The 26,277-nt window shown below is 46.3% G+C and overlaps 1 protein-coding gene across 5 annotated transcripts in view; it reads right to left on the reverse strand.

Moving 5' to 3' along the window:
• Positions 1-936: 936 nt before the first annotated feature.
• tmtc2b (transmembrane O-mannosyltransferase targeting cadherins 2b) overlaps positions 937-26,277 on the reverse strand; it is a 70,478-nt gene continuing 45,137 nt past the window's right edge. For 3 of the 5 annotated variants that reach the window (XM_030365170.1, XM_030365173.1, XM_030365174.1), the window contains exons 3-12: positions 24,909-25,767; positions 23,560-23,674; positions 22,950-23,035; positions 20,223-20,407; positions 19,431-19,509; positions 16,765-16,886; positions 13,407-13,488; positions 11,847-11,961; positions 7,993-8,056; positions 937-3,608 (exon numbers count right to left, since the gene is read on the reverse strand). In XM_030365170.1, coding sequence (XP_030221030.1) covers positions 3,429-3,608; positions 7,993-8,056; positions 11,847-11,961; positions 13,407-13,488; positions 16,765-16,886; positions 19,431-19,509; positions 20,223-20,407; positions 22,950-23,035; positions 23,560-23,674; positions 24,909-25,767 — 1,887 coding nt within the window. In that variant the 3' untranslated portion in view covers positions 937-3,428. Of the gene's footprint in view, positions 3,609-4,650; positions 7,950-7,992; positions 8,057-11,846; positions 11,962-13,406; positions 13,489-16,764; positions 16,887-19,430; positions 19,510-20,222; positions 20,408-22,949; positions 23,036-23,559; positions 23,675-24,908; positions 25,768-26,277 lie in introns of those variants that run through there. The other 2 variants (XM_030365172.1, XM_030365171.1) reach the window with 2 other exon arrangements.

Consider the following 26,277-nt stretch of genomic DNA (forward strand, 5'->3'; position numbering starts at 1 on the left):
TCTCTTACGTTTGAAGCCTCAAACTTGTGGACTAGCTTACTCCAGGGAACGACCGAGAGCCGGCCCCATCCTCCAGGCCAGAGGGGAATCTGCTCATCTCTCAGCTCGGTGACGCTCTGAGATCTCATAGTGTTATGATGAACATCCAGGATGTTGAAGTTGCGTTAAAATGCATTGGGGCCGAGGAACAGAGGCATTTTTTGTTTATTCAATACCTCCATCTGCTGAGGTCTGTCGCCAAAACCACAATGATCATAAAATATAGTACACATTCATAATATGTTAGTGTTACAAATATACATTCACTATTTATCTTAGAAACCTGATCACGCCATTAGTACCAAGGCGAGACTTTTGTATTTTGAAAACGTATATGTGGCACGTTTAACGCCTCACAGAACGGAGTTGAGAGTCCAATCAGGACTAGGTAAGGTCACATGACCTTACAGACCCTTAGAGTGAAGCTTGAACACGGACCCCTCTGGGTCCGAGACTCCCAGGGAGGGTCTGTGCCTGTCAGCTGAGTGGGGGGAGGTGGCTGAAGCAGCATCCAGATGTGGAACGCCTGTGCTGCCCACGTCCATATGGCACTGTTTACACGTCCTCCCTGCTACCCAAACATGAAAGTGGAGCAGATTCATTTGAGCTGATTTTATGACATGTTTTAGCAAATTTTCAGACGACTTAAATGCAGCGTTGAAGTCTGTTCCCGAGCCTGCCATACTGGTCCATTTAATCTAACATCCCAAGTGAATGCAAAGACAATATTACTCAGGAAGGCATTGAAGAGTACAAAGCTTTGTCCGTATTATTCTGTCCTCTGAGGAGAGGGAATTCACTATTTTTCATGGTGCTGAATGGATCTACTGTAAGTGAAATGCTGATGTAAGAGAAGGCGGAGTAGACCTCCGGGAAGGAAAGCGCCATGGAACAAAATTAAAAGCACAACACAATACTTTTATTGTGAAAAAAGCAACATTGGGAAAAGTCTATTCTGACACAATTGCATCGTCTCTTTTATATTACAAGAAGGAAAGGCTACAAATCTTGATAATTTATACAAATACAACAACTTTCAAAAAATAAATCTTTAATTTAGTAAAGTCTCTGTGAGCAAGTTTCTGCGATAGCCTAGCACTTGAGATCCCTGAGCAGAGCACAGAGTGAACCAGCCTAGTTCCATCTTCACCCCAGCCACGACGGTGTCTCCCCGTTGACACTCTACACACAGAGAAGTGAACACCACGGTGGGTGCGTGTGTGAGTGAGTGAGGAGGTTCAACTAAAGCACAGGGAGTATTTTACCCAACACAAAACACTATGGAGATCACCGAATTCAAACGAGACAGCAAGAATAACAACATTGCAACCGTCTAATAACCACAACAATCCGTCTACACCATCGTCTCAAACAAGACTCCCGATGCTGGATGTGGAGAGGGTCTTCTGACAAGCCTGGGACGTAGACGGACTGACAGGATGGGAGGACACAGCCAGAGGGAGTTCAGCCCTGACTCATCCAAGAACACGGCTACGATGATAAGCCGACAGCGTGCCCCTCCCATTAGGCAAGATTCATGGAAGATACAAATAGACAAACCCTAGGCTTTCGATTAGGATTTGATTAATAAGGAATATTACATTTATGCCCTTTCTTCAGACTCATAGTTGTATATTACCACACATGACCACAATAGTGAGGTGTATTAGCTATCCCATTCATCTTTGTTCAACATATATAAGTGTCCGAAACACAGTGCCAGCTGGTTTTTGTTGCCAAGGCAACAACAAGTAATAATTAAATAAACCACATAGACAGAATTTGACAGATCTTTTTTGGGGAGGTGGGGGGGGCAATAATATTAGATAAGAGAATGTTCTTCACTCTCACAAATAGATAACCGTACATCTAGGAAGGTGCTCTGTAATGGAGTTACTTTAAACACAGAATATATACAAATTAGGAGGTTTTAAGACAAATAAAATAGGAGCTTTTAAGATCAAATAAAACGGGAGCTTTTAGGAAAAAAAAGGGTTCGGTTCAAGAGTGATAAGAGAAAAACAGTGTTCATCTTCATCCTAAAACCTTAAGAGTGTTCCATGGCTTCTTATTACATGTCCGACTACTTGATTGCAGAATGGATTTGATCTGTTCTCTATACTGTACATAATATATTAGGCTTCATTTATACAAAACACTTACAAGTCAAAAATGACCCAACGGAAACAAGCGCTCCCCGAGCGATTCCCAGACATTAAGGAGTGCAGTGGTTAGAGCGGCTTTTCTCTTTTTGGTTAGAACGACTTCATAATGAGCAGCAGCTCTGTCAGCTCTGACCTGCCCAAAGCTGCTCGCCATGTCTTCCACTTTCATCCACCAAGCGATTAAGGAGAGGCTGTGAGCTCATGACTAACGCCACATTTCTGAGCCCGTAACCGCCGGCAACTGTCAGGGTTGATTGGTGGCCGAGGCGAGCTAGTGTATTAGCGTGGCGGCAAGCTGCTGTCATACAGCGCAGCAATAGGGAGCTTGTTTGTTAGTGTGGCGGTACGCTGCTGTCTTATGCTAAAGCCATTGCAGTAAGGAGCTTGTGTGTTAGCAATGCAGCATGCTGCTGTGCAGCAGATTTGCACCTTGGATTATGATAAGGCATCACAAAGCTGAGATGAAAGCGTTTCCATTTCCTTCTCTATCATCCAATCTGATTTTAGTACACTCTTATAGATTAATCTCTTTCATTTTACAAAAGTTGTCAACTTCAATTTTTAAAAACAGATTCTTCCCTTATTTATTCATGTTTTTCAGTGTGCTACACACATGATTGAAATAATTCCTTGCTTCAAACAATGACCATCTGTCATATCCTGAAGTCTAATACTTTATGTTTGTGTAATCTCATCTCTCCAGGGCGTCCTGGTAAATCCTCCGAAACATATTGATAACCCTTGTGGAACAACCCTTAAACCCTTGAAGGACTCGCCTACGGCCTGACTTCAAGTTTAAGTGCTCTAGTAAAATGAAAACAACACAAAAAGCTCAACAACAAAACAAAGAACAATAAAAAAAAAAAAAGACAAAACTGAATTAAAAAAATAACCACGGTCGTGTTCTCCGAGGAACGTTGTCCTGAATTGCCCGCGGTGCAGCCGTGGAGTACCGTCGCAGAGACCCCCACTGCTACAGCGCCCCAGAGGGGCCCAGCGCCCAGAGACGCTTCATCATTTGGAAGTCATGGCACCGGGGCCCGGTCACGGCTCATCTGAAACAAACATCCTCCTGTGTACTCTCTGCTTCCATCGTTCTGCACGGCAGAGCCAGAGAGGCAGAGGGGGGAGAGGGTGCGTTGCCCCCCTCCCCCCCCCTCCCTCGGTAGCGCCCACACCAGATGGACTGGGTGGGCGGCGGAGGCGGCGGGACGCCGGGGCCGCTCAAGGCCCCGCGGTGCGCAGGCCCTGCTTCTCCATGATGTTCCACAGCTTGCGCAGGTTGGACTGGGTGATGGTGTCGTCGGGTTTGAGCTGCAGCGCGCGGAGGTAGTTGGCCTCCGCCTCCTGGAGCTTCCCGTTGAGGTGGAGGATGGCCCCCAGGTTCATCAGGGCCGCGGGGTACTGGAACACAAACACACACAGGGATAAACACCTCAACGCCGCCGCCGCGAACATCTCTGTTATGTTGTACTACAATGAGGAGAGTTTGGGGGAATAGAAATGGGGGAAAGTCTGTTCAAAGACTGAACTAGCTTCCGGCTAAACTTGGTTAGTGGTATTTTTGCTGGTCTTTTTTCCCCATCAGCTGCTCTCCCTTATTTGAGTGAGGACGACGGGTTTTTCGACAGTGTTGCAACACAGCCCTGGGATTTTTGTTTGATTTTTATCTCTGTTTTTTCTCCTTAGCAGTTATTTACACTTTAACAAACATTTAGTTTGATAAATGATTTTATCCGATCTAAATTGCAAATGAACTTCCACAGGGATGTTGCCCTGCTGTAAAAAAGAAAACATCCAAAAATATATATGAAAGAGGAATTTAATGAGAAATTCATGTGGAAAAAGCCGGAGGCTGAAATGCCTTGAGCGGTGTTTGATGAGATGAATAATGTTGAAAGAGTCTGCGTGTGTGGATGGCTCTATTAAGACTATCAACATAATCACCATTCAGTATTCATTCAGGGATTTACCACAACGATTGCATATCACTTAGCAAGATGCCAGAGAGCTGGCACTAAATGGTCATTAAATATAGTAAAATTGTAGTTTGGAAAGGATGATGCTTGATGTAGTTGTGCAAGCTAGAAAGCTTGGTACATCACTTTGTGGACCGGGACCTTCTAGCCGGAGGTCCCAGTTTCATTACATTGGGACTATAACCACATGACTGAGGCAGTCAAAATGTTAAACCTAATATAATAACTGATACAATGAAGTGCTTTTTACTGCTCTATATTGTACAAAAGTAATCGCTTTATGGAAGCATTTCCTGATTCACTGGAGCGAGACAGCAGGCTGTGACCGTGAGAGTCGGGCTCTGCTGGTTGGATCACGGGCCGTGCGGGTACAGAGGTCTGAGGTCGGGGGGGCTGCGCTGCTCCACGTCCTGTCTGCACCCACCGCTGTCAGGGCAGCCACCGCAGCCCCCCCCCCCCCCCCCCCCCCCCCTTTGAAGTGGTGCAGATGAATGGCTTTTCCTGCTGGCGCTATTACGCAAACACAACGTCCAGAGGTGAGTGGTCCACGCCGGAGACCCACCGGGACACGCTAGCGTCCGCCGCCACGCAGTCATCAGACGGCAGGACAAAGCCCGCATCTGATCTCCATTTGAGGAGCAGAGAGCGGGGAGAAGGATGGCTAATTCTGCCTCATTAGCCCGCTATTACTGAGCAGACCTCCCTTCTTTGTTATTGGATGTGTAATCTTGTTCTATATGCCGAGAGAGGCGGTAGATGTAATTCATCTCAATAAATGGTTAATGATGTCCATTTTGGACAGCCTCGTGACTTTCTGTTCACAATTATTTCCTCGTTTATCACTGTCACGTGCCATGGCCATGATTAAAGTGTCCGTACAATTAGGAAACACTGCAAGCCCTCATTTGTTTCTCGATGTAATCAAAAGCATTAATGTCTTCCCGAGAGCAAACAGAGGGGATTTATTTTATTTTATAAATACATGTATACATATATAAATACAAGAGCTTAGAAAGTATGTTTATAAGAACTATCTGAAGAAAAAAAGTGCTGCAATGAAGATGAGGCTTAATGCAACAAACACCATCGTGTTTCCCAATTATGGGGAGGCGACAAAGCACAATCCTTCACCTGTTAAACCTATTTTTAAAACCATTTTTAACCAAACATTAAGAAAAACTTAAGTACAGGAGAGATTCTGAGGTCGGTTTGAGTTTCCAAAGGTCGAAAAACACACCAAATGAAATCAGTTTCAAGACCCTGCTTAATCTTCATACATTTTGACCTTCGCCCTACAGCGGTTCTTCACTTTCTCAGCCAGGCCACTCGTCATCTTTAGTTTTCCCCAGTGTCGAGGGTACATGAGTGATGGCAATGAGGATTTCAATGGGAACATTATGTTCAAATATATCCTCCCTTCTCTCAAAGGCTGGACTACATCGATCCATAAATCAAACAGTGAGTGGAATAATCACCATGTCCCCAAGAGGGGTCCCTCATTGTCTCTCAACATGGATACAAATGTGGAGAACCAATCTGCAAAAGACAGGTAAGAATGGCCAATACCTCCTTAATGTGCTCAGCATCTCTACCAGCCAGGTTTGACATTTCCGAAACACTATTGTACAACTTTTTAGATCTAATGAACCAAGTTAAGATTCTCTATAATTGAGAAAAAAAAAAAATAATGTTAACTGCAACAACAGTCTGTTAGGTACAACATGAAACTAATGAAAGGGGGTTCATTACACAGAACGGGGCACAGGGAATCCCCCTGACAGCATGATTGTGATTTGTGAAGCGTTACACAGAAGAAAACGTAACAAACCCACCAACACTAAATGATAAATATCATGGGGCTGGATGCTACAAATGGATTGCAGTTCATAATGGCTTTGGTTGGACACATTTAGTGGAGCTTATTTGGGGGCTTTCATTGAAACGAAAGAACCTCCAACATTCATATGAGTGGAGACAGACAATTACTTGGCATCGTATCCCTTGTGGCAAGACAACTGGGAAATCTAACACAGGTTGATTTTCAGCAGCCTGCGGTCTTCATGTAAAGAGTTCTGAAAATGTGAGATAAGTATGAACTCTAAATCAAGATTCCCGACTGAGTTGTTTCCTTCTAATCAAAATGAGGACATGAGCCTTTTTAACTTCAAATCAGAGAGTGGAGAGTCAAGTTGCAACAAAGCACGAAGTGGTTAATGATGAAAGAGCCTACAGCTTGTCAAGTCGGAGAACAGAGTCATGGCATATTTAGATTGATGCTCATCCTCACTCACCACTCGCCTCAGCTGTAAGCAATAAGGATAGCAAGGGAGTCGTCCGAAATAACAGTGCAGGCTTACTGAGTGACAGTGTTTGTAGTGCATTATATATATCCTTCATTAACATTCCTTATACAGGTCCAAACGTCAGACTAATTGTCATGTGCAGTGGGAGGAGGTCCTTTCTAAGAAAACTCAAATCCATGGGATTTTGCAGATCAATGCAGAGTCCAGTGGATTTTTAAACAATACTTCCAATACAAATATCACAAGTTGTTCCAGAAAATTAAGCTGAATGTATCAGTTGGATCCTTCTGTAAAATCCATCTGAAACAGGGAACAAGGGGGGGAAACTAATTTTGAGTTGATGCTGGAAGAGGCGTACACCAGGGCCATGGAAATGATGATGCTACCGTGCACACAACTCACTAAACTCTCACTTGCACTACTAAAGGCTTTATATTCCTCTATCCATTTAATTGAGTTCCAAGAGAAGAGGGGTGATTTCATTCTTTCAAATCTCTAATTAACTTAAATTTATAACAACACAAAGAGTACAGCACTGAAACAGAATCACATGCAGTATCTACGCCGTGATCAAATTATTGTGATTAAGTCTCTGGAAACATAATGCATTGTATTCTCCTTCAACTAAGTTCCATCATACGTCTACAGGGTCTCGCCATGTAGCCGCCTCTCAAACCAACCATACAGGGTAGTCCTCAAACATGACATCGTGACGGGACGTCTTCTAAATCAAGCCCAAATAACAAGCCGGCAAACATCTGCCAACATATAATCCATCTGCCTAAATCTCAAAGTTAACTCCCCCTTCAAGTAAGCATCACAGACAAGAAGTAGCCCGATCCTTCTCACTCTGGTCAACCTGACATGGCGCTATCATCATTAGTTCAAACCGCCCCGCTCTCCGCCTGGCCCTGGCCTCTCCTTTGAAGCTGCAGATGGACGCTGCACAAACAAACCGACGGGGGTCATGAAAACATCGGCCCGCATGATTCTGGCCCGGGCCCGCTGCCCCCAAACACTGGCGTGTGTGTGTGTGTGTGTGTGTGTGTGTGTGTGTGTGTGTGTGTGTGTGTGTGTGTGTGTGTGTGTGTGTGTGTGTGTGTGTGTGTGTGTGTGTGTGTGTGTGTGTGTGTGTGCGTGCGTGCGTGTCTGTGTAATAATAATAAAATAGGAATAATTTGACAGGGGAGCACCACCCAGGCGGTTGTAGCCTGTGTGGCGCTGTCCATCAGAAAGGCCCTTGTGGTACCAGGGTGGTTAGTTAGCTTGTGGCAGTAGCCATCAGAAAGGCCCTTCTGGTAACAGGGAGGTTGTTCAGCCTGTAGTAGTGGTGCCCAGCAGAAAGGCCCTTCTGGTAACAGGGAGGTTGTTCAGCCTGTAGTAGTGGTGCCCAGCAGAAAGGCCCTTCTGGTAACAGGGAGGTTGATCAGCCTGTAGTAGTGGTGTCCAGCAGAAAGGCCCTTCTGGTAACCTTTGGGGTGGTTAGCCCGTAGTAGCGGTACTTACGTTGGGTCTCAGGTTGGCCGCCCGGCCGTAGTACTTCTCGGCTGCTTGGTTCAGACTGGCCTGCCTGCGGACAGAGAGGACACGGGAGCCGTCAGTCATCTTAAGCCCCACCGCGGGACGGGGCCCGAGCTGTGGCGGGGTCACCGGTTCTCCAAAGTTCACCGGGAAATGACAGGAGGGAAGGGAACCGAGGGCCAAGGATGACCCCATCAATCAACCGCCCCTGTGCCTTCATTATCCTGAAAGTAATGCTTCACATGATTCAATGGTTGGCTTGTTCATTAAAGCAGTGGACCTACCTGTGGGGAGAGTCTGTTGAGAGCTGGTGATCCTGTGATGTCACGACATGAGAGGAAACAAGCTGACCTCGATGCCACTGACACACATAGGAGACCATGATGTCTAACCCATATTGGCAGATTTCTCCTCTCCAACAGATGGCTTGCCCATACGGGTCCCATGGAGACCTAAAATATTCAGTGCCTAAGGACATTAAACCAAGGAATGTGTGCCATTATGAACCTCATGCTGGGACCCCACTTCCTCTATACTGGTTCTGTGCTGGTTCCCCTGCCTATATACCTCGTTCTGTTCTGGTTCTCCAGCCTCTATACTGGTTCTGTTCTGGTTCCCCTGCCTCTATACTGGTTCTGTTCTGGTTCCCCTACCTCTATACTGGTTCTGTGCTGGTTTCACTGCCTTTATACTGGTTCTTTGCTGGTTCCACTGCCTCTATACTGGTTCTGTGCTGGTTCCACTGCCTCTATACTGGTTCTGTGCCGGTTCCCTGCCTCTATAATGGTTTTGTGCCGGTTCCCCTGCCTCTATACTGGTTCTGTTCTGGTTCCCCTGCCTCTATACTGGTTCTGTTCTGGTTCCCCTGCCTCTATACAGGTTCTGTTCTGGTTCCCCTGCCTCTATACAGGTTCTGTGCCGGTTCCCCTGCCAATATACCTCGTTCTGTTCTGGTTCTCCAGCCTCCATACTGGTTCTGGTTCCCCTGCCTCTATACTGGTTCTGTGCTGGTTCCACTGCCTCTATACTGGTTCTGTTCTGGTTCCCCTGCCACCATACCATTGGGCCATAAAGTGTTTGCATTCATAGAAAAAAGCTCTCTGGTAGGCCGGGCTCCAAACACACCTTTATGACCCTGAGCTTCAATCATCTCACTGATGGAAACAATTGTCCCATTGCAAACAGTTTAACTTTGACAAAGCCAAGGAGAGTGAGCAGTGAGTGGCAGTGGAGCCCATTAGCTGCCATGATGAAAGGCTGCAGACCGCTGGAGCCACGCTCTCGTTGAGGTTGTCCTGCCCTATTACAGGCTCTCCGTCCATATGGTTTGAACTACGCGGCCAAACACACCATTTTTCAACATCGGGGACATGCAGTGCTTGGCTTATAACCCAACCATTCTTCTGAGTTATATTTGTTTCAATCATGTTATGAGTCACCAGAAGAAGAACCGTGAAGAGATGCCGTTATTTAGTCACAATGTATTCCGATATGCTTTGGGTTCGTGTTGGGATGTTTACCTTGTGATAAAATAAAATAGTTCAACATGAAGCCAGGACTGACTCATAAACTGACACGCAGAACCACTTACTCCAAAGACATTTTACTTGATAATGTTGTTTGCGGTCCCAGAACAAATGGGCCATGTAAGCTCCACATGCGAGGAAAGCATTGGAGGACCAACATGAACCCATCCTGGCTTCATGTTGGTCTATTCAAGAGATATGACCCGCTACCGAAACATACCAAACCGATAAGGGTGAAGTGAAATCCAAAAGTCCTACTCTAATATGTGCTTGTTGCAGGTCAATCAGAACATACAAATACTGTCATTATTGTTATTGTGTGAAATGTCAGTTCAAACAAAACATGTGATACAGCGATAGACGTCATCTGATTTCCATACCATTACCTCAAGGAGTAGAGACGCTAGCCAAACTAGTATCAACGGATGGTCCTGGTGGGCTGAATGGACACAAGGAAGCCAACAACAGGAACCACTGCTTGGGTTCAAAGCAGTGGTAACGGCGACAACCCAAGGAACAACCAGGAATGACGGAGAACTCATCCCAGATGGAAATCAAATCCAGCAGTGGTGCTCTTCCATTGGGCTGGGATAATATGTCACGTTGATCACGTTTTGTCCTCCATTGGAGGAGACATGTGTTGTACAAATCACAACACAGGTGCAACTTTGGGACTGATGATTCATGAATTGACGCTCAAGAACCATGTGAAGCACTGGGAGTACGCCACGGCTGGGATCATCAAGAGGAGAAAAGAAATAAACCCTAAGATTGTGAATGCACCATGTATTTGATATGAAACTCATAGGCAGAACGTCTCCCACTAGACGAGTTGACTAACCCGACAACGGGAGGGAACTTCATGTGGATAATGATAAAAGGTGACCTGCTTGAACTGCTTGCATGTGTTATATAGTAACAAATATTTACAAATAAATATTTATAATAAAAAATGTTATATGTAGTACACGTTGTGAGGACAGTGTAGCGTAGCCGCAGCGCCTCCCTGACGTCCAGACGTGGTCCATTAGAGGAGAGACCCAGCCGACCCAGTCCACGCAGAGCTTAGCGCTAAGCAGGTCCTCCATGGCTTACCTTTGCCCTTAAGAGCAGGCCTGCTTTTAAAGTCGTACACTGAGCGTTTTCAGAAGGCAATAAAAAGGAATACAGCAAGGGGATACTTATACTCCTCTGACAGCCGCTTTTTATCCAATTATTTCCCTACCCCCCCCCCCCACCTTCCTTTTAGCATGTGCTTCCAAGACAAACACATGAAGAACCTGAGAGCTGAGGCTGTCGAGCGGAAGCCCCCTGCCAACGAGGTGGGGGGGGGGACGGGGACGGCAGGTCTGCCTGGGCCTCCCGTTATGTGCCAGGGGTCTGGACCCTGGAAGAGACCCTCCACCGCGAGAAGGGTTGCAGGTGGATTACTCCAGCCTGGAAGTAGGCGAGGAAAGAGGCAGCTGGCTAGACGATCTTCTGTGGTGGAGAGCGTGCACTCATCGGTGCAGTAGAGCAGCAGAAGGTACCATGCCAGTGGAGGACTTCAACAATTCAAGACACGCATTAATGGACTCAGCGGTAATCACTTCCCCTCGGCAGACGGCGGTGATTCCAATGCCGAAAAACCTTGAGTTTTATTTTAAAGTCAGGAAATGGCAAACTGTCGACTGGAAAAATAGCATTGGATAATAATATTGTTGGCATGGAAGTGCTTCGGTACGTGCCGCAGCATACTGTACACTGGCACATGGTGCTATTTACCATTCTCCGTCCGTGGCTCTCGTGGAGAAATACAGCAGCATGTGCATTCCAGGAGAACTCTCATTTCGACTTGTCAACTGAACTCTGCGCTGATTTGGACGCAGAACGCCAGCCACAAGCCAGAAACAGCAGAGAGCGAGGCGAGGAGAGCCAGAGAGACAGAGAGAGAGCCGAGGGAGGAGAGGGGTAGAGCGCGTGAGGAAAAAGGGAGAAGGAGGCAAATGAGGAGAATATAGAGAATCAGAAGCTGTTCTGCTGGCACTGCGGCGAGACGATAGGATTACAAGGTAGAGCCAACTAAATCACACAGGCCAGCGAACACTGTAAGCTCCCGGATAAACGCTGGAGACAGCGCCCTCGCTCCCTCCGGTTCTCAATACACAGAGCTTTGTTTAGGAACAAGGTGCCCACCCATCTCCTCATGGGACCCAAGGATTCAGACCAGAATTAAAATCAGACCTTAATTTAAAACTCACCCGCCACTCGTTACAGAAAAGCATGCAATCTTTGGAACCTCAAGTTCCTCCACCATCCATCTCTGAGACTCACCGGAACATGTGGGCTGCGCTGAACACCACGTCAAACTCGCCGCTGTCCAGCTGGGCCGCCCTCTCCGCCATGTCTGCAGCCTCCAACGGACGCGACTCCTCCAACAGAAACTGACCTGACGGGCGGAGAGAGAGAGGGGGGGTGAGCATCGTGCTAGAGTGAGGAAACATGGCCGTCTGGTGTCGCCTTGGGCCGGGGCTAAAACGAGCCAGCCCTGTCAGCTCCCGGCGATCATGTGATGAAACACTAGATATTAGCCGCAGCAAGCTATCACTCCTTGGCCATCTCTCAGACTCATGTGTTTAAATACATGATGGTGATACGTGCGTGTGTGTGCTTGTTGTGTTCAGGGAATATTCCCAAACGGAGTATTGCGGTTTACCGAGATTGTGTGCTTGGGAGAAAAGTCAAATCCTGGGGCTATTGTGGAATTCTGAATCAAGATAACAGGCAGTCAAGAAAATACATTCTTTAAAAAAGGGTGATTCAATACCCTTTGGACTGTGTTCAGCCCCACTAAACTGAGAGGAAACCAGCCGACCTTCCCTACTAAATGTAGTGCGGGAGTCTGGCACTTGGCGGGAGAAACATGCGTATCAAATTAGAAAACATGACCAGTAAACCACTTTTACATATCGTGTATCTGTAGATGTACTGCATCAAAGACAAATGGTTTAATTGAGTTAGTACTTCACAATATTAACAACATTCAATAAATGACTTTATTATGTTATTATTAGCATTACATTTTCTCATTCTTTAGAAATAATTTTACAACGGTACCTTATAAACCATCATGGGGTTCAGGGTACTCTTACCAAGAGATTTGCTCAGTTCCAAATGCAGGGCGAAACACTATCAACGGCATTTAATTATTCATCATGAAACGGCAACGCTTTTAAGGAAACGCCAAAACATATCAGGGCAGGGGGACTGGGTGACATTTTGCCTTCAAGGTCAGCCAACATGTATGTTTACATGAAACAAAGAGCAAGCGTATTGGACCAAAAGCCCAAGACCAAGAGTAAACTATACGCCACCGCAAAAAGTACTGCTGACATTGGAGCATATTCACACTAACCATTTTGTAAAGATAAAAAAAGGTGAGAGGAAAGGGCTGATTTTGAAGAAAAGTGTAAAAGGGAAAGACAAGTCCACTTGAATCCTGAGCACACACCGTTGGCATGCCACTAATTACACCTGCACCTGTCACCAGGGAGACAGGAGGAGGGAACTGGGTCGCCCGCCATGACTTTGGTGTAAATATCTCTACCTTCTACCGGGAGCTCACTATGCTCACTTCTATGCCATTCCAAAATGAAGAAAGAAAAGATGGCAAAGGAGTATATATGTGTCGCAGCACTTATGGGTCTTTGTGCTTATGATCATGGTCCCGACCATAGGAACTGGAAACGGCAATCAGGTAGCTTTTGGACACATTTTAATTCTCTTCTTCTTTCAGGAGTAGACAATGGAAGATAATGGGGAATGGTGGAACGCAGCATGTGATATATTTATAAGAAAATCAATGGAAGTTGACGTCCACTAATGAACACTTACCATAATGCATGTAACAATTGCCCTTTGTTGGATCGAGCTGAATGGCCTTCAGAAAATACTTCTCTGCTTCTGCTTTTTGTCCCTGAGAGAGAAATAGAGGCAGAGAATGGGAAAGAGAGAGGGAGAGTGAAATAGACAGATTTATTATGTTGTTAGGGTGGATTCAAAGACTGTGTTTCAATGAAAATATCTACAAATCCTCAAATCCTACCTGGTGTAGCTAATGAGCCTGTCTGAGCCACAGGAATGGCATTTACATTTCATTTCATTTTTTAATTAAAAACATTTGAAACATCTGTTATCCAGCCAATGTACAAGATGTCATGCTTGGCAGGCCTTGCTGGGCAGGGTGTAGGTCACAATCCATTACATACGTTATCTCTACTGTGTAGCTGGTGTGACCTGTGCAATTAACACAGAGTCCTGTTCATTCACAGAGACCAATGATGAAAGGGGAGGTTAGAGTGAGAATAGCAATGAGAGAAGCAGGAAAAGAAATGCACTTGATCCACAAAGGAACAGAGAATTACATATTGTAAGACTACAAAGAAGATTTCAAAATGTATTTTTTGTAATGCATGACGTTAAAAGCTTGCGAAACAACCAAAGCAAAATCCAGATCCATTGTGGAAGAACGGAGAGAGCTGGCTTGTATGTGACACTGTATAAAGACAGATACATATCCAGTGCATTATGAGCCAAGGCTTAAAGCGTATTTGAGTGTTCAAAGTTTTGATGCAGACAAAAATCAAGACCACGCCAAGTTTATCTTTTACACAGCCAACGGTGTCCAAGTGGCCATCATGGTTCATAATATATTTACTTTGCATTCACCCTTCACAGAGAGAGCTAAGTGCAGACTCGAGGTGCAGCTGGTTTAGAATAACATTGGCCTTCAGTGTTCAAACAATGAGATGACTCACAGTTGTATGTGGATATGTGTCTTGCCTTATGAAACATATGAGGAAATTCAATGGTAGTAAAGTGTATTACATTGAGAGAAGGTCTGCGAAATCTTTTATCTCCTAAAATGGGGAGTTGTTCATGTTCATCAGCTATACATTGAAGGCATGGCCAGCCTCCTCAACAGATAATTATTTTCTATTTGCCTAAAGAAGAACATTTTCGGTTAAGGTTTCAAACTAATGATACTCACCAATCAAATACACTACCATAGACCTAAACATACTGAGTGTATGATTGGTACCTAATTATGTGACATACGACACGAAACATACACAGCTCTACTTGTGCAGTCACTAAGGTTGTCCCAAACAGAACCTGCATTGGATTAACTGAGGAAATGATATCATTATGAATCCAACTCCCTCAGACACCAGTGTTCCTGTGCCCATTCCCAGAGGCTTCAGTGTAGAGACACTCCTATATATCCTGGCACCCTGGGGTGTCTGCCGCTTCTGCTGCTGCACACGAGGCCAGAGAGTGGAACCGATGGTAATCACTCTCATTTCCTGGTCTGATCTCTATGGTCCACCTCTAAACATCTAGCTGGCTTAGTTCTTCTGCTGGCTCACCTCCACCCGCCTCTTCTTCCCCATACCTCATCCTTCTTCATTCTGTCATCTCCTTAGCTCATCCATACCCATACCTGGGCTTTGGGTTCTAAGCCTGCTTTGGCCTCACCTCTGCTCTTTTCCAAAACATCCAACTGAATCTCTCCCACTGGACTGTGACCCTAGAACCTCAGGTCGCATGAGGGCTTCCTCTACGCTAACGGGGGTTGGACTAGTGGGTAGCGGTTGGTGGTGGGGTTAGAGTGTGGTGATCAGCTGACAGAGCCCGTCAAGATACGTCAACTTCCTGCTCTGGTTCTGGTCACGTATTAAAGTGCAAGGGAACCAAGTGTGGTGGGTTTTAAGGGTTAGTATTTCTTCTATGATCGTGAAGAGAGAACGGGTTAGGATTCGCTGTATGTGTCATATAACACATTCCTCATTATAACCATCATACTCAACGTATGCAAAACCTACAGACGTATCACAGAGTCTTCTCGGGTCGAGACGATGGAGCTAACGCGGCGGCCCCCTGCCTTCCTAGAACTAAAATGAATTATTAACTCTTAAAAAACCTTTTGATTTATTCAGTGTTCAAATTCAAGCTGTAACAGGGATTCACTTATGCTGTAAGAAAGCTGTCATAGATACGAGTTAACTCCACTAGCGAAATTTGACATTTTAATAAAGAGTAAAATGGAGAGTTCTTCTCTACAAAACGGTTCTGTCACAGTTTCATGGCACTTCTTTAGTTTTCACTCAAGGATAAAGTGCTATAAGACTGATCAATTTACTTATTAACTTAATTTTATTTACGCTCGAAAGGTCACAGAAGCCATTACAACTATCATAAAAGACAAGGATGGATTCACCCTTGCAGGTCCAAACTCTCAGCTGAAAATCAATAAGACATTCTCTAGTGACTAATTTCCTCTTCGTGGTTCATTAGGACGAGTGCAAGTGAACCCTCTCCATTAAGGAATTGCTATTTTTTGGGGGTGTGCATGGTTCAGCCTGGCATTGCAATCTAGAACACTTTATCCTGAAACCAGTTGTTCAAAGGGTATGCTATCGAATGCATCAGAAGATGTGCGTGTAAGAAGGCAATGACAAAACAAGACAAGAAACAAACTTTAGACACTCAATGGGGCTCTAGAACACAATCCTGGCTCTCTACCAAATATCAATCAGGTAGAGCAGAGTCTGGCATGAAGGAGTGTCTGAAAAATGAGAAGAAACCCCCTTGCCAGCCCTTTGGCCTCCCTAAGGACCACCCTCTCTGCCTCTGTTTACCTGAGTTCACCCGACGGCCTGAACTGGCCTTCAGTCCGCCACACAGAGCCCTCCCCTTCTCCCAGAGCCTCACACTAGACCCCCCCCCCCACCAACACACACACACACACACACACACACACACACACACACACACACACACACATAAAGCCCCTTTCTTTTCTCATTAAAGTGCGGGTCATTCATATAACACTGGCAGAATGTCATCTCCGTTGAACGAGACAAGATGCTCTGACTAAATGTCAGAGGCATTGCACATGTCGCCTCTCTGTCTGTATCCAAGTCAAAGACAGTCCTCTCTGCTCACATGATCGCCCTTTGCATGACATAGGTTGCGTCTTAATGATAAGGTAGTTAGTCAGAATTAGTGGGGAAGAAATTGCTAGAAAGGAAAGATTAGGTGACAGCTTCTTAGAAAAAGCTGGTTGTGACAAGAGTAAAAATCAAGGGGTTCCAGTTGGGGGACAACTGTGTGAAGGGTGAAGGTATTTGAACCAAGCAGATGAACAGCTTGGCTGTAGATGAAGTTCTTAACCAAGAGACAGGCTTACCTTCAGAGCCAGGAGTTTCCCGTAGGTCAGGTGGGCGGGAATGTGATCGGGCTTGGCTCTAAGGGACTCCCGGTACCAGTGCCCCGCCTCCTCCAGCTTGTTCAGCCTCATGTAGGCCTCTCCTGAGAGGGAGGAAGGGTCAGGTCAGGGGTCAGGGGTCAGAGGTTAAGATCTCACACATCGCCCTATTGTTCTACCTAGGAATCCAATAAAGGTGAGGTCAAGCTGAGAGGCCCTAGGTTCAAGCCGTTTGGGCCTGAAACAAAATTATTAAACCCGTTAAAATGCTGTTTCAGGAGTAACATAACCATAAGTAACAATCTTTACCACATCTTGAGTTCAACCAAACACGTTGCCACAGTGTAAGGTAAGTAAGTGATTAGTGATTATTTTTTTCAATCAATTTATATAACCTATATCATTTATACATGAAAAAAACAAGGGCAAGCGCCAAGTATGTAGATATCGTGGGCCGTTTTGTTCGCGGTCTGTGATTGTCCCGCCGCTTGCGAGCAGCCCTGATTTCCGAACAGATGTGCCCATTTGTCTTGTCCGATGTTATTACACACACCCTAATGACAAGAGCATCAATGTGCTCTGTAATCTGTCAGACAACATCTGATACCCCCTCCTCCTCCGCGGCCAGCTCAGATACCGCTGTCGGCTGACACCTGTGCAAACACTGACCTCTGCAGATCCCACCCTTTACACGGGTGTTATTGCAGGGCTTGGTATTACTTTGACTCGGTGGTTGGTAATAGGGTACAACACAGCCAAAACAATATCCAAACTGTAATAAAGTGAAAGGAGAGGCGCTGGGGGGATGTGACAGGCGTCCCCCCCCTTGCTCTTTGACTTGTAACAGGGCTTTTATTGCAGTCCTCACCCAGATACTGCACTTTGTCCGAGGAAAGGGGCTAAGCTATCTTATCTAGGGGATTTGAGACTCTAATTCTCGGGGGATACAAACTTATATTTCAACTGATAGGAATTTAGGATAAAACGCAGGTGGGCTGGAGTCTTGGAAACTCAGCAACTTTCGTAATGAGCTGAAGAAAGAATATAAATTGTAATAAATATGAATAGTGTCAGTGTCAGTGTCAATTTAAGATCAAAAACGACATTATATCGTTCAAGACTCCATGCTGCTGCATATAAATGCTAATGCAAATTATGCAAGGTATTGTTTCTTTTAAGGAAAGTTTTTTCATTATGTAATTTATCAGTTTAGCTCGTGCTTTAGATAAATTCACATAAAATCCATAAACCAAAAACCATCCAAAAGCAATAAACTGACTCATTTTCTTTCTTTTATAAAACTTTACAATTACTTTAATCTTATTCATCAGCTTTGAAGTTCCAATGTGGCAGCAGATTGCTTGGCCACATTTGTTCCACTGGTATATTGATATCTGTTAGCAATTTGGCTTAGACCGCAGGGTATCTCCAAAAGCAGATAAACAAAGTTTTGCATACATGATTCACCGTATTTGGGTACGGCAAAACGAACCAAAACGCAACACTACTGATTACTGTACAAACTGCTTGCTTTAGCTGATTGGTTGACTCACGGCCTTATAGGCTGGCTGCGTTTCAGGCGGTGCCCTGTCTGAGATTAGCGAAAACATGTGCAATAAGCAGTTACCCTGAGCCTAAAGGAGACGTAAACCACCTCGCTAGGAGGAACATTCCCCGAGCCACCAGAGTGTTGGAGCGGGACCAGCGGGGGGGGGGGGGGGGGGGGATGGGTGTGGGGGGGTGGAGCCGGCCACCAGCGCCAGCCAACCGCCACCCGGTCCTGTGCTGATGAAAGGCGCCGCTGCTCCGAGCCCCGGCAAGCAGTGTGTGTGGCTCCGGTAACGGATACGAGCAGGTGTGCCAAATGTGAAACCAAGCCTTTGTGCAGAAACACACACCGGGCCGGCGGAGGCAAGGACCTGCAGCCTCTTTTCCTGTCCGGCCAATCACGCCCCATTACGGTGAGCGGACTCTCAGTCAACGTTTTGACGTAATCTCAGCACCTCTGTCAGTATGCATTTGGCCAATGCACAAACACACTGAGTCCGGTGGAATGCCGGGATACGGATTACACCGGGGTAAGAATGCACATATTTAGAGGGAGCAGGAGGGAGAGAAGGGGGAGGGATGCTATAATAAGATGCAGAGCAAGACATCTGAGACTGTTGTGGAGACTGGGGAGGCCGTATCTTTCAGGGAGATAAGCATCAGGGAGGGAAATGAGTTGGTGTCATTTGAAATGGATATTATTATTATTTAGAAATCCCAGATGGCAATTCTAAGCTACAGCTGTTTCCCCAGAATTGAAATGCAAACAATACGTTTTTTTGGAGCAGATAAAGCTGTTGAACAGTCTTTCAGTGAGATGGTCACATCCTTTAAAACAGGGGAAATGGTTCAATGATATTTCCACATATTTCTTTCATATTTTTATACCTTAGCGAGAACTAAAAACCAATAGTTCAGGCACAAGGCTTATTTTTTTGGAAAGGCCCCAAACAGATTGAGATGCATTGTTCTTTGACCGAAGGCGAGCTGTACACAGTAAGCCCTCATTTCATCTGAACATGCCACAAGCCACGTTTCCCTCTACCGCAAGACCAAACAGGTCCCTTTACCATGGATGCATCCACACACACTACACTTACCCATCATGTTGTACAGGCTCTGAGGTGCAAATTGTCTCGGCATCTTCTGCACTGCTTCCTTGTACACAGAGAGGGCCTCCTACATGGATCAAACAAAGGAAAGGGGGAGCGTTAAAGCCAGAAAGGAAGGCTGGAGTTGGGGTTAACTCGAGTCCTCCACCCACCCCCTGCCCCGTGGACTCGGTTGCTGTGAAAACGCAGCGTGGAATTGGGGGTCGCCGGGAGGGTGGTCAACAGAGAAACAAGCTTCTATCCTTGGCGTCACGCCTGTTAGAGAAACATTAAGACGACCAGAGTGTTGTCACGTATTGACTCTGGAGCACAAAGCTTCTGTGGCGCCTCTTGGAACCGCGTTTCATGCTTACAAGGAAGGGTGAGGAGCCGGGGAGAAGGGGACACAAACAGGAAGAGCACCCCAGCTCTGGGCACTAGGGGTGAGCGGGGGTGGAGCGCAAATTCACTCATCGGCGTCAAAGGACCGAAGCCACAAAGCAAGTACGTGTGGGTGTATGTGTTTGAGAGAGGGAGGACAAAAGAAGGGCAAAAGAACGGAGGTTGGTCCCTGGGGATTTTTGGTGGACTTGTTGCCTTCGAGCACACTTTAACACATATTGAGACGGCCTCCCCCTGGTCCTGGTCCTGCCTCCCCCTGGTCCTGGTCCTGCCTCCCCCTGTTCCTGCCTCCCCCTGGTCCTGCCTCCCCCTGGTCCTGCCTCCCCCTGGTCCTGCCTCCCCCTGGCTTTGCCTCCCCCTGATGGAGCACCGTGTGCGGGTGTACTGATGCGCCCCTACCTCCTGGTGTCCCGTCTCGTGCAGCAGCTTGCCCAGGTTGTACAGGCAGCTGGTGACGGAGCTCTTGTGCGCGTGGGGGTCTTTGAGGTTCTCGTCGGGGATGTCGGCGCAGGTCAGGAAGGTGCGCTTGGCCTCTTCCAGCCGGCCCTGGTTCATCTGGACGATGCCCGTGTTCAAGTAGGCCGCTGTGGACCCAGGAGAGACAGAAGGGGTGCCAGCGTTAGGAAAAATACTTCTGCAGAAAAATGTGAATCCACCCTTTGTTTCCTTGTGTTCCCTGACCTCTGTAATACTCTTGGGGGTGTTATATATAGTGTTATTGTTACAGCCCAGGGCTCTACAATGAAATGCACCATAAAATTATAAATAAGTGACTGCTGAGTAATTAGCCTCGGTGGAGTTGACCGACTGGCTGTTGGAATACATTGACTTTTGCTGGATCGATCGGCTTATCCCCAGTTTGGCACAGGAAGGCTCCGTGCCAGCCAATGCGGGGGCGGGAGAACGTTGAAGCCCTGGTTTTCAAAGGCTGTCTCATCTAGTGCAGCTTCTCTTTGGGATGTTAGTTTCTTGTGTAATACCTCCTCAACTTCAAGTACTACAAGTCGCCGAGGACTATTTGTGTGATTTACTTTCAGTCTTATACGTATCCCTTAGAGCAGCGTTTGTCAGATGGGGGTAAAATAACCCTTAGCGGTACTTGAAGGCTTTCAGGGGTACTTGTATAGAAAAATTGTCCTTTTTGATGTTGATATTATAATGGTTATGAACAATTGTAAACAAATGGCACCATAATACCATTCATTGAATCTGAATACCACATAATAAAATTGAAGACGCAATGAGTAACATTTAAAGTAGCTCGCCGCTTAAATTAAGCCGAAAATACACTACCATTCAAAAGGGTGGTCTCCCCAAGACAATTTCATGTTTTCCCAGAAAACTCACTTTTATTCAACAGCTTTCAGCTGTGCTCAAATAATCGCGCAAGCGTTCTCTAATCTTCAATTAGCCTTTTAACACGATTAGCTAAACAATGTACCATTAGAAAACAGGAGTGATGGTTGCTAGAATTGGCCTCTGTACACATGTAGATATTCCATTAAAAATGTGCAGTTTCCAGCTAGAATTGACATTTACCAAATTAACAATGTCTAGACTGTATTTCTGATTAATTTACTCATCTTAAGTTACCTTCATTGAAAAAAGACTGTACTTTCTTTAAAAAATAAGGACATTTCTGAGTGACCCCAAACTTTTGAACGGTAGGGTACAGATTAATTGAAATCTATCAATATATATTTAGTCATTGCTAAATGATAGTTATTTTAATACCGTTATCAATAAAATAACGTACTGTAACCATAACAAAATGTTGGCCAGGCCATATCTCTCTTTGTTAACAAGAATCTTACTATCAACACTCCTAAACGCCTCTCACTCACCCAAAACCTTTGTTTAACTTTTAAAAACCCAGAGCAGAAAGGCTGCAGCCCAGATAACCACCCCCTCAAATAAATGTCATTAGGCAGCGAGTAATGGCCCAGCCTTCAAAGGATCAAATATGTTTTCTACAGTCACAATGCCATTCTGCCTTTCCTGTCCCTGCTATTAAGGCTAATTAATTAACCTTGTTATCAGCCCAGACAGATTGGATGATTGAACGGCAAAGGCAATTGTTATAGTGTTCCCGGGATTTCGATTTGGCGCAACATCAATCTGGGGAAGCAAGGAAGGAACCTTAAAGACTCTGTGTTCATCCTTCCTTGGCAAACGTCGGTAACAACGGGAGCTCATTAACAGCGTGATCAGTGAGGAATAGGACCAATTTATACTAATCAGGAAAAGAGATTGCGTTTAAGACCCAGTGTGACCCTGGCTGGCTGAGTTGGTCCCAGCCAATAGGAAATAGGAGAAATAGGACAAAATGAACGTGAAATTGTCTTTTGTTTTAGTGGAAATCGTCAGAAAAAAAATAAAACCTGGAATAATGAACATTATAAAATATGTAGTGCTTGAAACACGATGGGTTCAATCAGCTGTTTGGTCCACGAGCTGCTGTATCTTTAGCTCAATTATGAGGATGCTGTCACTCAAACCCCAGGTCACATCCCCTGGTTTAGAAGCCTAGGTCACATCCCCTGGTTGAGAAGCCCAGGTCACATCCACTGGTTCATAACCCCAGGTCACATCCCCTGGTTCATAACCCCAGGTCACATCCCCTGGTTCAGAACCCCAGGTCACATTCACTGGTTCATAACCCCAGGTCACATCCCCTGGTTCATAACCCCAGGTCACATCCCCTGGTTCAGAACCCCAGGTCACATCCACTGGTTCATAACCCCAGGTCATTGACTGGTTCAGAACCCCAGGTCATTGACTGGTTCAGAACCCCAGGTCATTGACTGGTTCAAAACCCCAGGTCAATTACTGGTTCAAAACCCCAGGTCATTTACTGGTTCAGAACCCCAGGTCATTTACTGGTTCATAACCCCAGGTCATTGACTGGTTCATAACCCCAGGTCATTGACTGGCTCAGAATCCATTCACTGGTTCAGAAACCAAGGTCACATTCACTGGTTCAGAACCCCTTCACTGGGTCACAAACCATTCAGGGGTTCAGAACCCATTTACTGGTTCATAACCCCAGGTCATTCACTGGTGTCCGGACACAGCGCAAAGAGCTCTAGATTGCCCATGAACTGAAAATAAAAGGTTATTACTTACAAGCCAGAGTTGGCCGGCTCCCGATGGCCAGCTTATAGTAGTGGAGCGCCTCCGAGGGCTTGCTGTTCTCCTGCAGCAGCAGACCTCTGAGGAGGCGAGGAGAGGGAGGAGTTAGCAGGGGCTTCTCAAGTAACACAAATACATTGTTATTACAAAGGAATTCAATGTTAAAGGGAGTTGATTAATGCCGGTTGGAGCGTCTGTTGGCCGTGACTGGATCTAAGGTTCCCCTATGGCTGACGAACAACGATGTAGAACTAACAGTCTACACACTGTCAGGGAGGCCCTGCTGGAGGACACAAGACAGCATTTCCTCTGGGGCCCCGGATCAGAGGCTGACGACGGTGTTGAAAGGGGAGGTATGGTCAAATCATTACGCACACCTCTAAGTATCCGGAAACTGGCATGTGTGCGTGTGTGAACAAACGTGACAGAAAACTATTGATTTTTAGAAATGTTATCCCATGGGATCGAAGATGTTGTTAAATGTTTACAGAAAAAGGGATGAACCAAAGTCAAAATGACGGACAAGGTGAAAGTGAAATATGAATATGACATATTCGATTAACATACAGGTATGCAAACATAAAAGGCGGCAGAGCTAACTCACAGGTTGTACAGCATGTCGGCCATGTTCCTCCGGTAATAGAGGGCGTTGCGGTAGGCCTGCTCGGCCTCCTCCATCTTGCCCTGGTTCTTCAGCACGTTGCCCAGGTTCCCCCATGCTGCCGCAGGACACAACAGGTATGTTAACAGGGGATGAAGATACCGTTAGGACTGCTCTCCATCACTCTAAAGAATGAGCCAGGCTGTCTCCCTGCCTTCATCGCTCACTGCTACGGAGACGCGACCAAGACAAATGTTGATCCTGCAGACGCTGGGACATCTGGCGCTCAGACGGCTGCTGACAGGACCTCAGATGGCTGAATGAGCTCACACACCAGAGGACTATTCATCTACAGGATAAATATTGATATTGAATACATATACACGCAGTCTTGTATAAGGAAATCGTAATGCAACGCACAGCTGCTAACACCACTTCCAGCGTGCGGTAGCGCGTGAGTCGGTCAGGCGAGTACATGTAAATGAGAAAAATGATCGAGCTGTGGTTGTTTTTTGTTCTCCCTTCCACCGTCAAACAGTTCCTTTTGGCTCGCGTCGTGCCAGCGACGGGATACAGGTTTCGAGGACATGGTTCACCCGAGTCCCACAGAATGCACATTAGAGCAGCATGCAGTCGCTGTGTTGCAGCGCTTGTATGACGAGGACCGGCCAGAACAAACAGCTGTCCTGCCTCCACACCTCCCGTCTGCTTTACTTTAGGCAGCGAGTCCCGACCGCCTCGCTGACTAGCGCATCTCCTCCACATCACTTCCTACCATTACTCAACAGGCTGCTAGCTAGGGTCCGGGATCCATGCCCTCCTGCACAGTTTAGTAGTGTTGGGTTCAGTCCAAGAGGATTGGCAGGCGGAGGGGCGCTATATCAGATGTCGGATTAATATTGGATTAAATGGAGAAGACGTGTGTGTGGAGAACTCTCAAGTAGTACTCCAATATTCAACTAATTATTATAATTGGCAATAGGTTAATGAGAGGATGTAAGGTGGAGGATTAAAAACAGCTTTAACCATAATTAGCAATGGCGAAAATAGGCTTCAACAGAATCCACGCTTAATTGCATTCCACACTTGGTCCACAAGTGTGGAATGCTGTTTGGCACACTTCTCAGACACACTTGTTTTTGTAGCCGGTGTGTTAACAAATGAGTGAGTGAGTATCAACACCTGATAGTGTGTGGTTGTGTGTGTGTGGTTGTGTGTGTGTGTGGTTGTGTGTGTGTGTGTGTGTGTGTGTGTGTGTGTGTGTGTGTGTGTGTGTGTGTGTGTGTGTGTGTGTGTGTGTGTGTGTGTGTGTGTGTGTGTGTGCTTAACAAACCACAATAAAAAGGTCCCACCTTTAGCAGGATTGACGTAAATCCCTGACTTGTAGAGCATCTCTTCGTTGCGCCAGTCCCGGTTCCTCAACATGGTTCGGACCCCAAACATCAGGACGAGGGCCGCGCTGCAGCCCAGCAACACTGTCCTGTAGCCCCGTCGAGGCACACGCACGTATAGGGACCTCATCCCCACTGCCACCAGCAGGCAGAAGCCCATGCTGGGGATGTACAGCACTCTCTCCGCCACCACAAAGCCCACGTAGAAGAAGAGGTTGGTGGCGGGCAGGAAGGGGACAGCCATCAGGCCCAGCGAGAGCACCACAACGTTTTCAGTAGTGGGGAGCAGGGTGCCGGCGTGGTGAGGCGTTCGGGTGCCGTTCTGGGCGCTGCTCGCGTGGGGCGCCTCTGGGTGCTGGTGATTGGCCTGCTCCTGGTCCCCGCAGTGGTAGCCGTGTCCGTTGCTATTGCTGTGTCCATTGCGGCCGTTGGAAGTACACTGCGCTTTGCCGTTGGTTTCCTTGCCCTTGGCCTTCTGGGGTCGCGTTCGCAGGCCGAACCAGGCCAGCGCGAGCAATCCCGAATAGAAGGCCAGCGTCTGAAGGTTCCTCCAATCGGCTACGCTTCTGATCAAAGGCAGGGCGTCCATGGACCAATCGAAGCTGAGGGTGTCCGGGCAGAGGAGGAGCCAAACGTTGACAGAAGGAAGGTAGAAGAAGGTGAGGGTCCTGGTGAGGAGCGAGGGGGAGTCCGCCGCCGGGTTGTCAGAGTTGGAGAAGTTGGGGGGTTTGTTGCCCATCCAGTAGAGGCGGCAGACCAGCAGCACGGCCCCCCAGGCGGCCAGCAGGAACACGTTCAGCAGCAGGTGGATGTTCTTCCTCTGGAAGACGGAGAAGGAGAGAGTTCAAGCGGTCAATATACTGACAAGGGATCATTGATCCGCGAGATTGTTCAAAACAGTTGAGCCAAAGCTAGGTCTATAGTCTGAGCGTGAGATTGAATTTAATGCTATTTATTATTTGACATGAAGATGTTAATTCAATAACGATATGGCTGATAAAATGACAAAAACAGTGCTAGTCTAAACGGCTTTGTGGTTTATAAATTACTGTGTGATCCAAAAGAACATTTCTTTGGCTTTAAAGAATTTGTTTTGGCTGAAGAAGGAAGAAATCATTTTGAAGAATTTCATCTCTCTAAACAAATACAAAATGAAGACTTCTTAGACCAACTCTACCCACCATCATTTATTGAAAATAAGGATTTCATTCCAGCATTCCTTATAAGACAAGACTGATTGAAACAATCATGTTCACTGAGCTTATCGTCAATCAAGAACACACATGGCCAACAGATGATCAGCCTATAGTTTCTACAGCGGTTGCATGTT

The sequence above is a fragment of the Gadus morhua genome, chromosome 9, assembly GCF_902167405.1.
Source record: "Gadus morhua chromosome 9, gadMor3.0, whole genome shotgun sequence".
NCBI lineage: Eukaryota > Metazoa > Chordata > Actinopteri > Gadiformes > Gadidae > Gadus > Gadus morhua.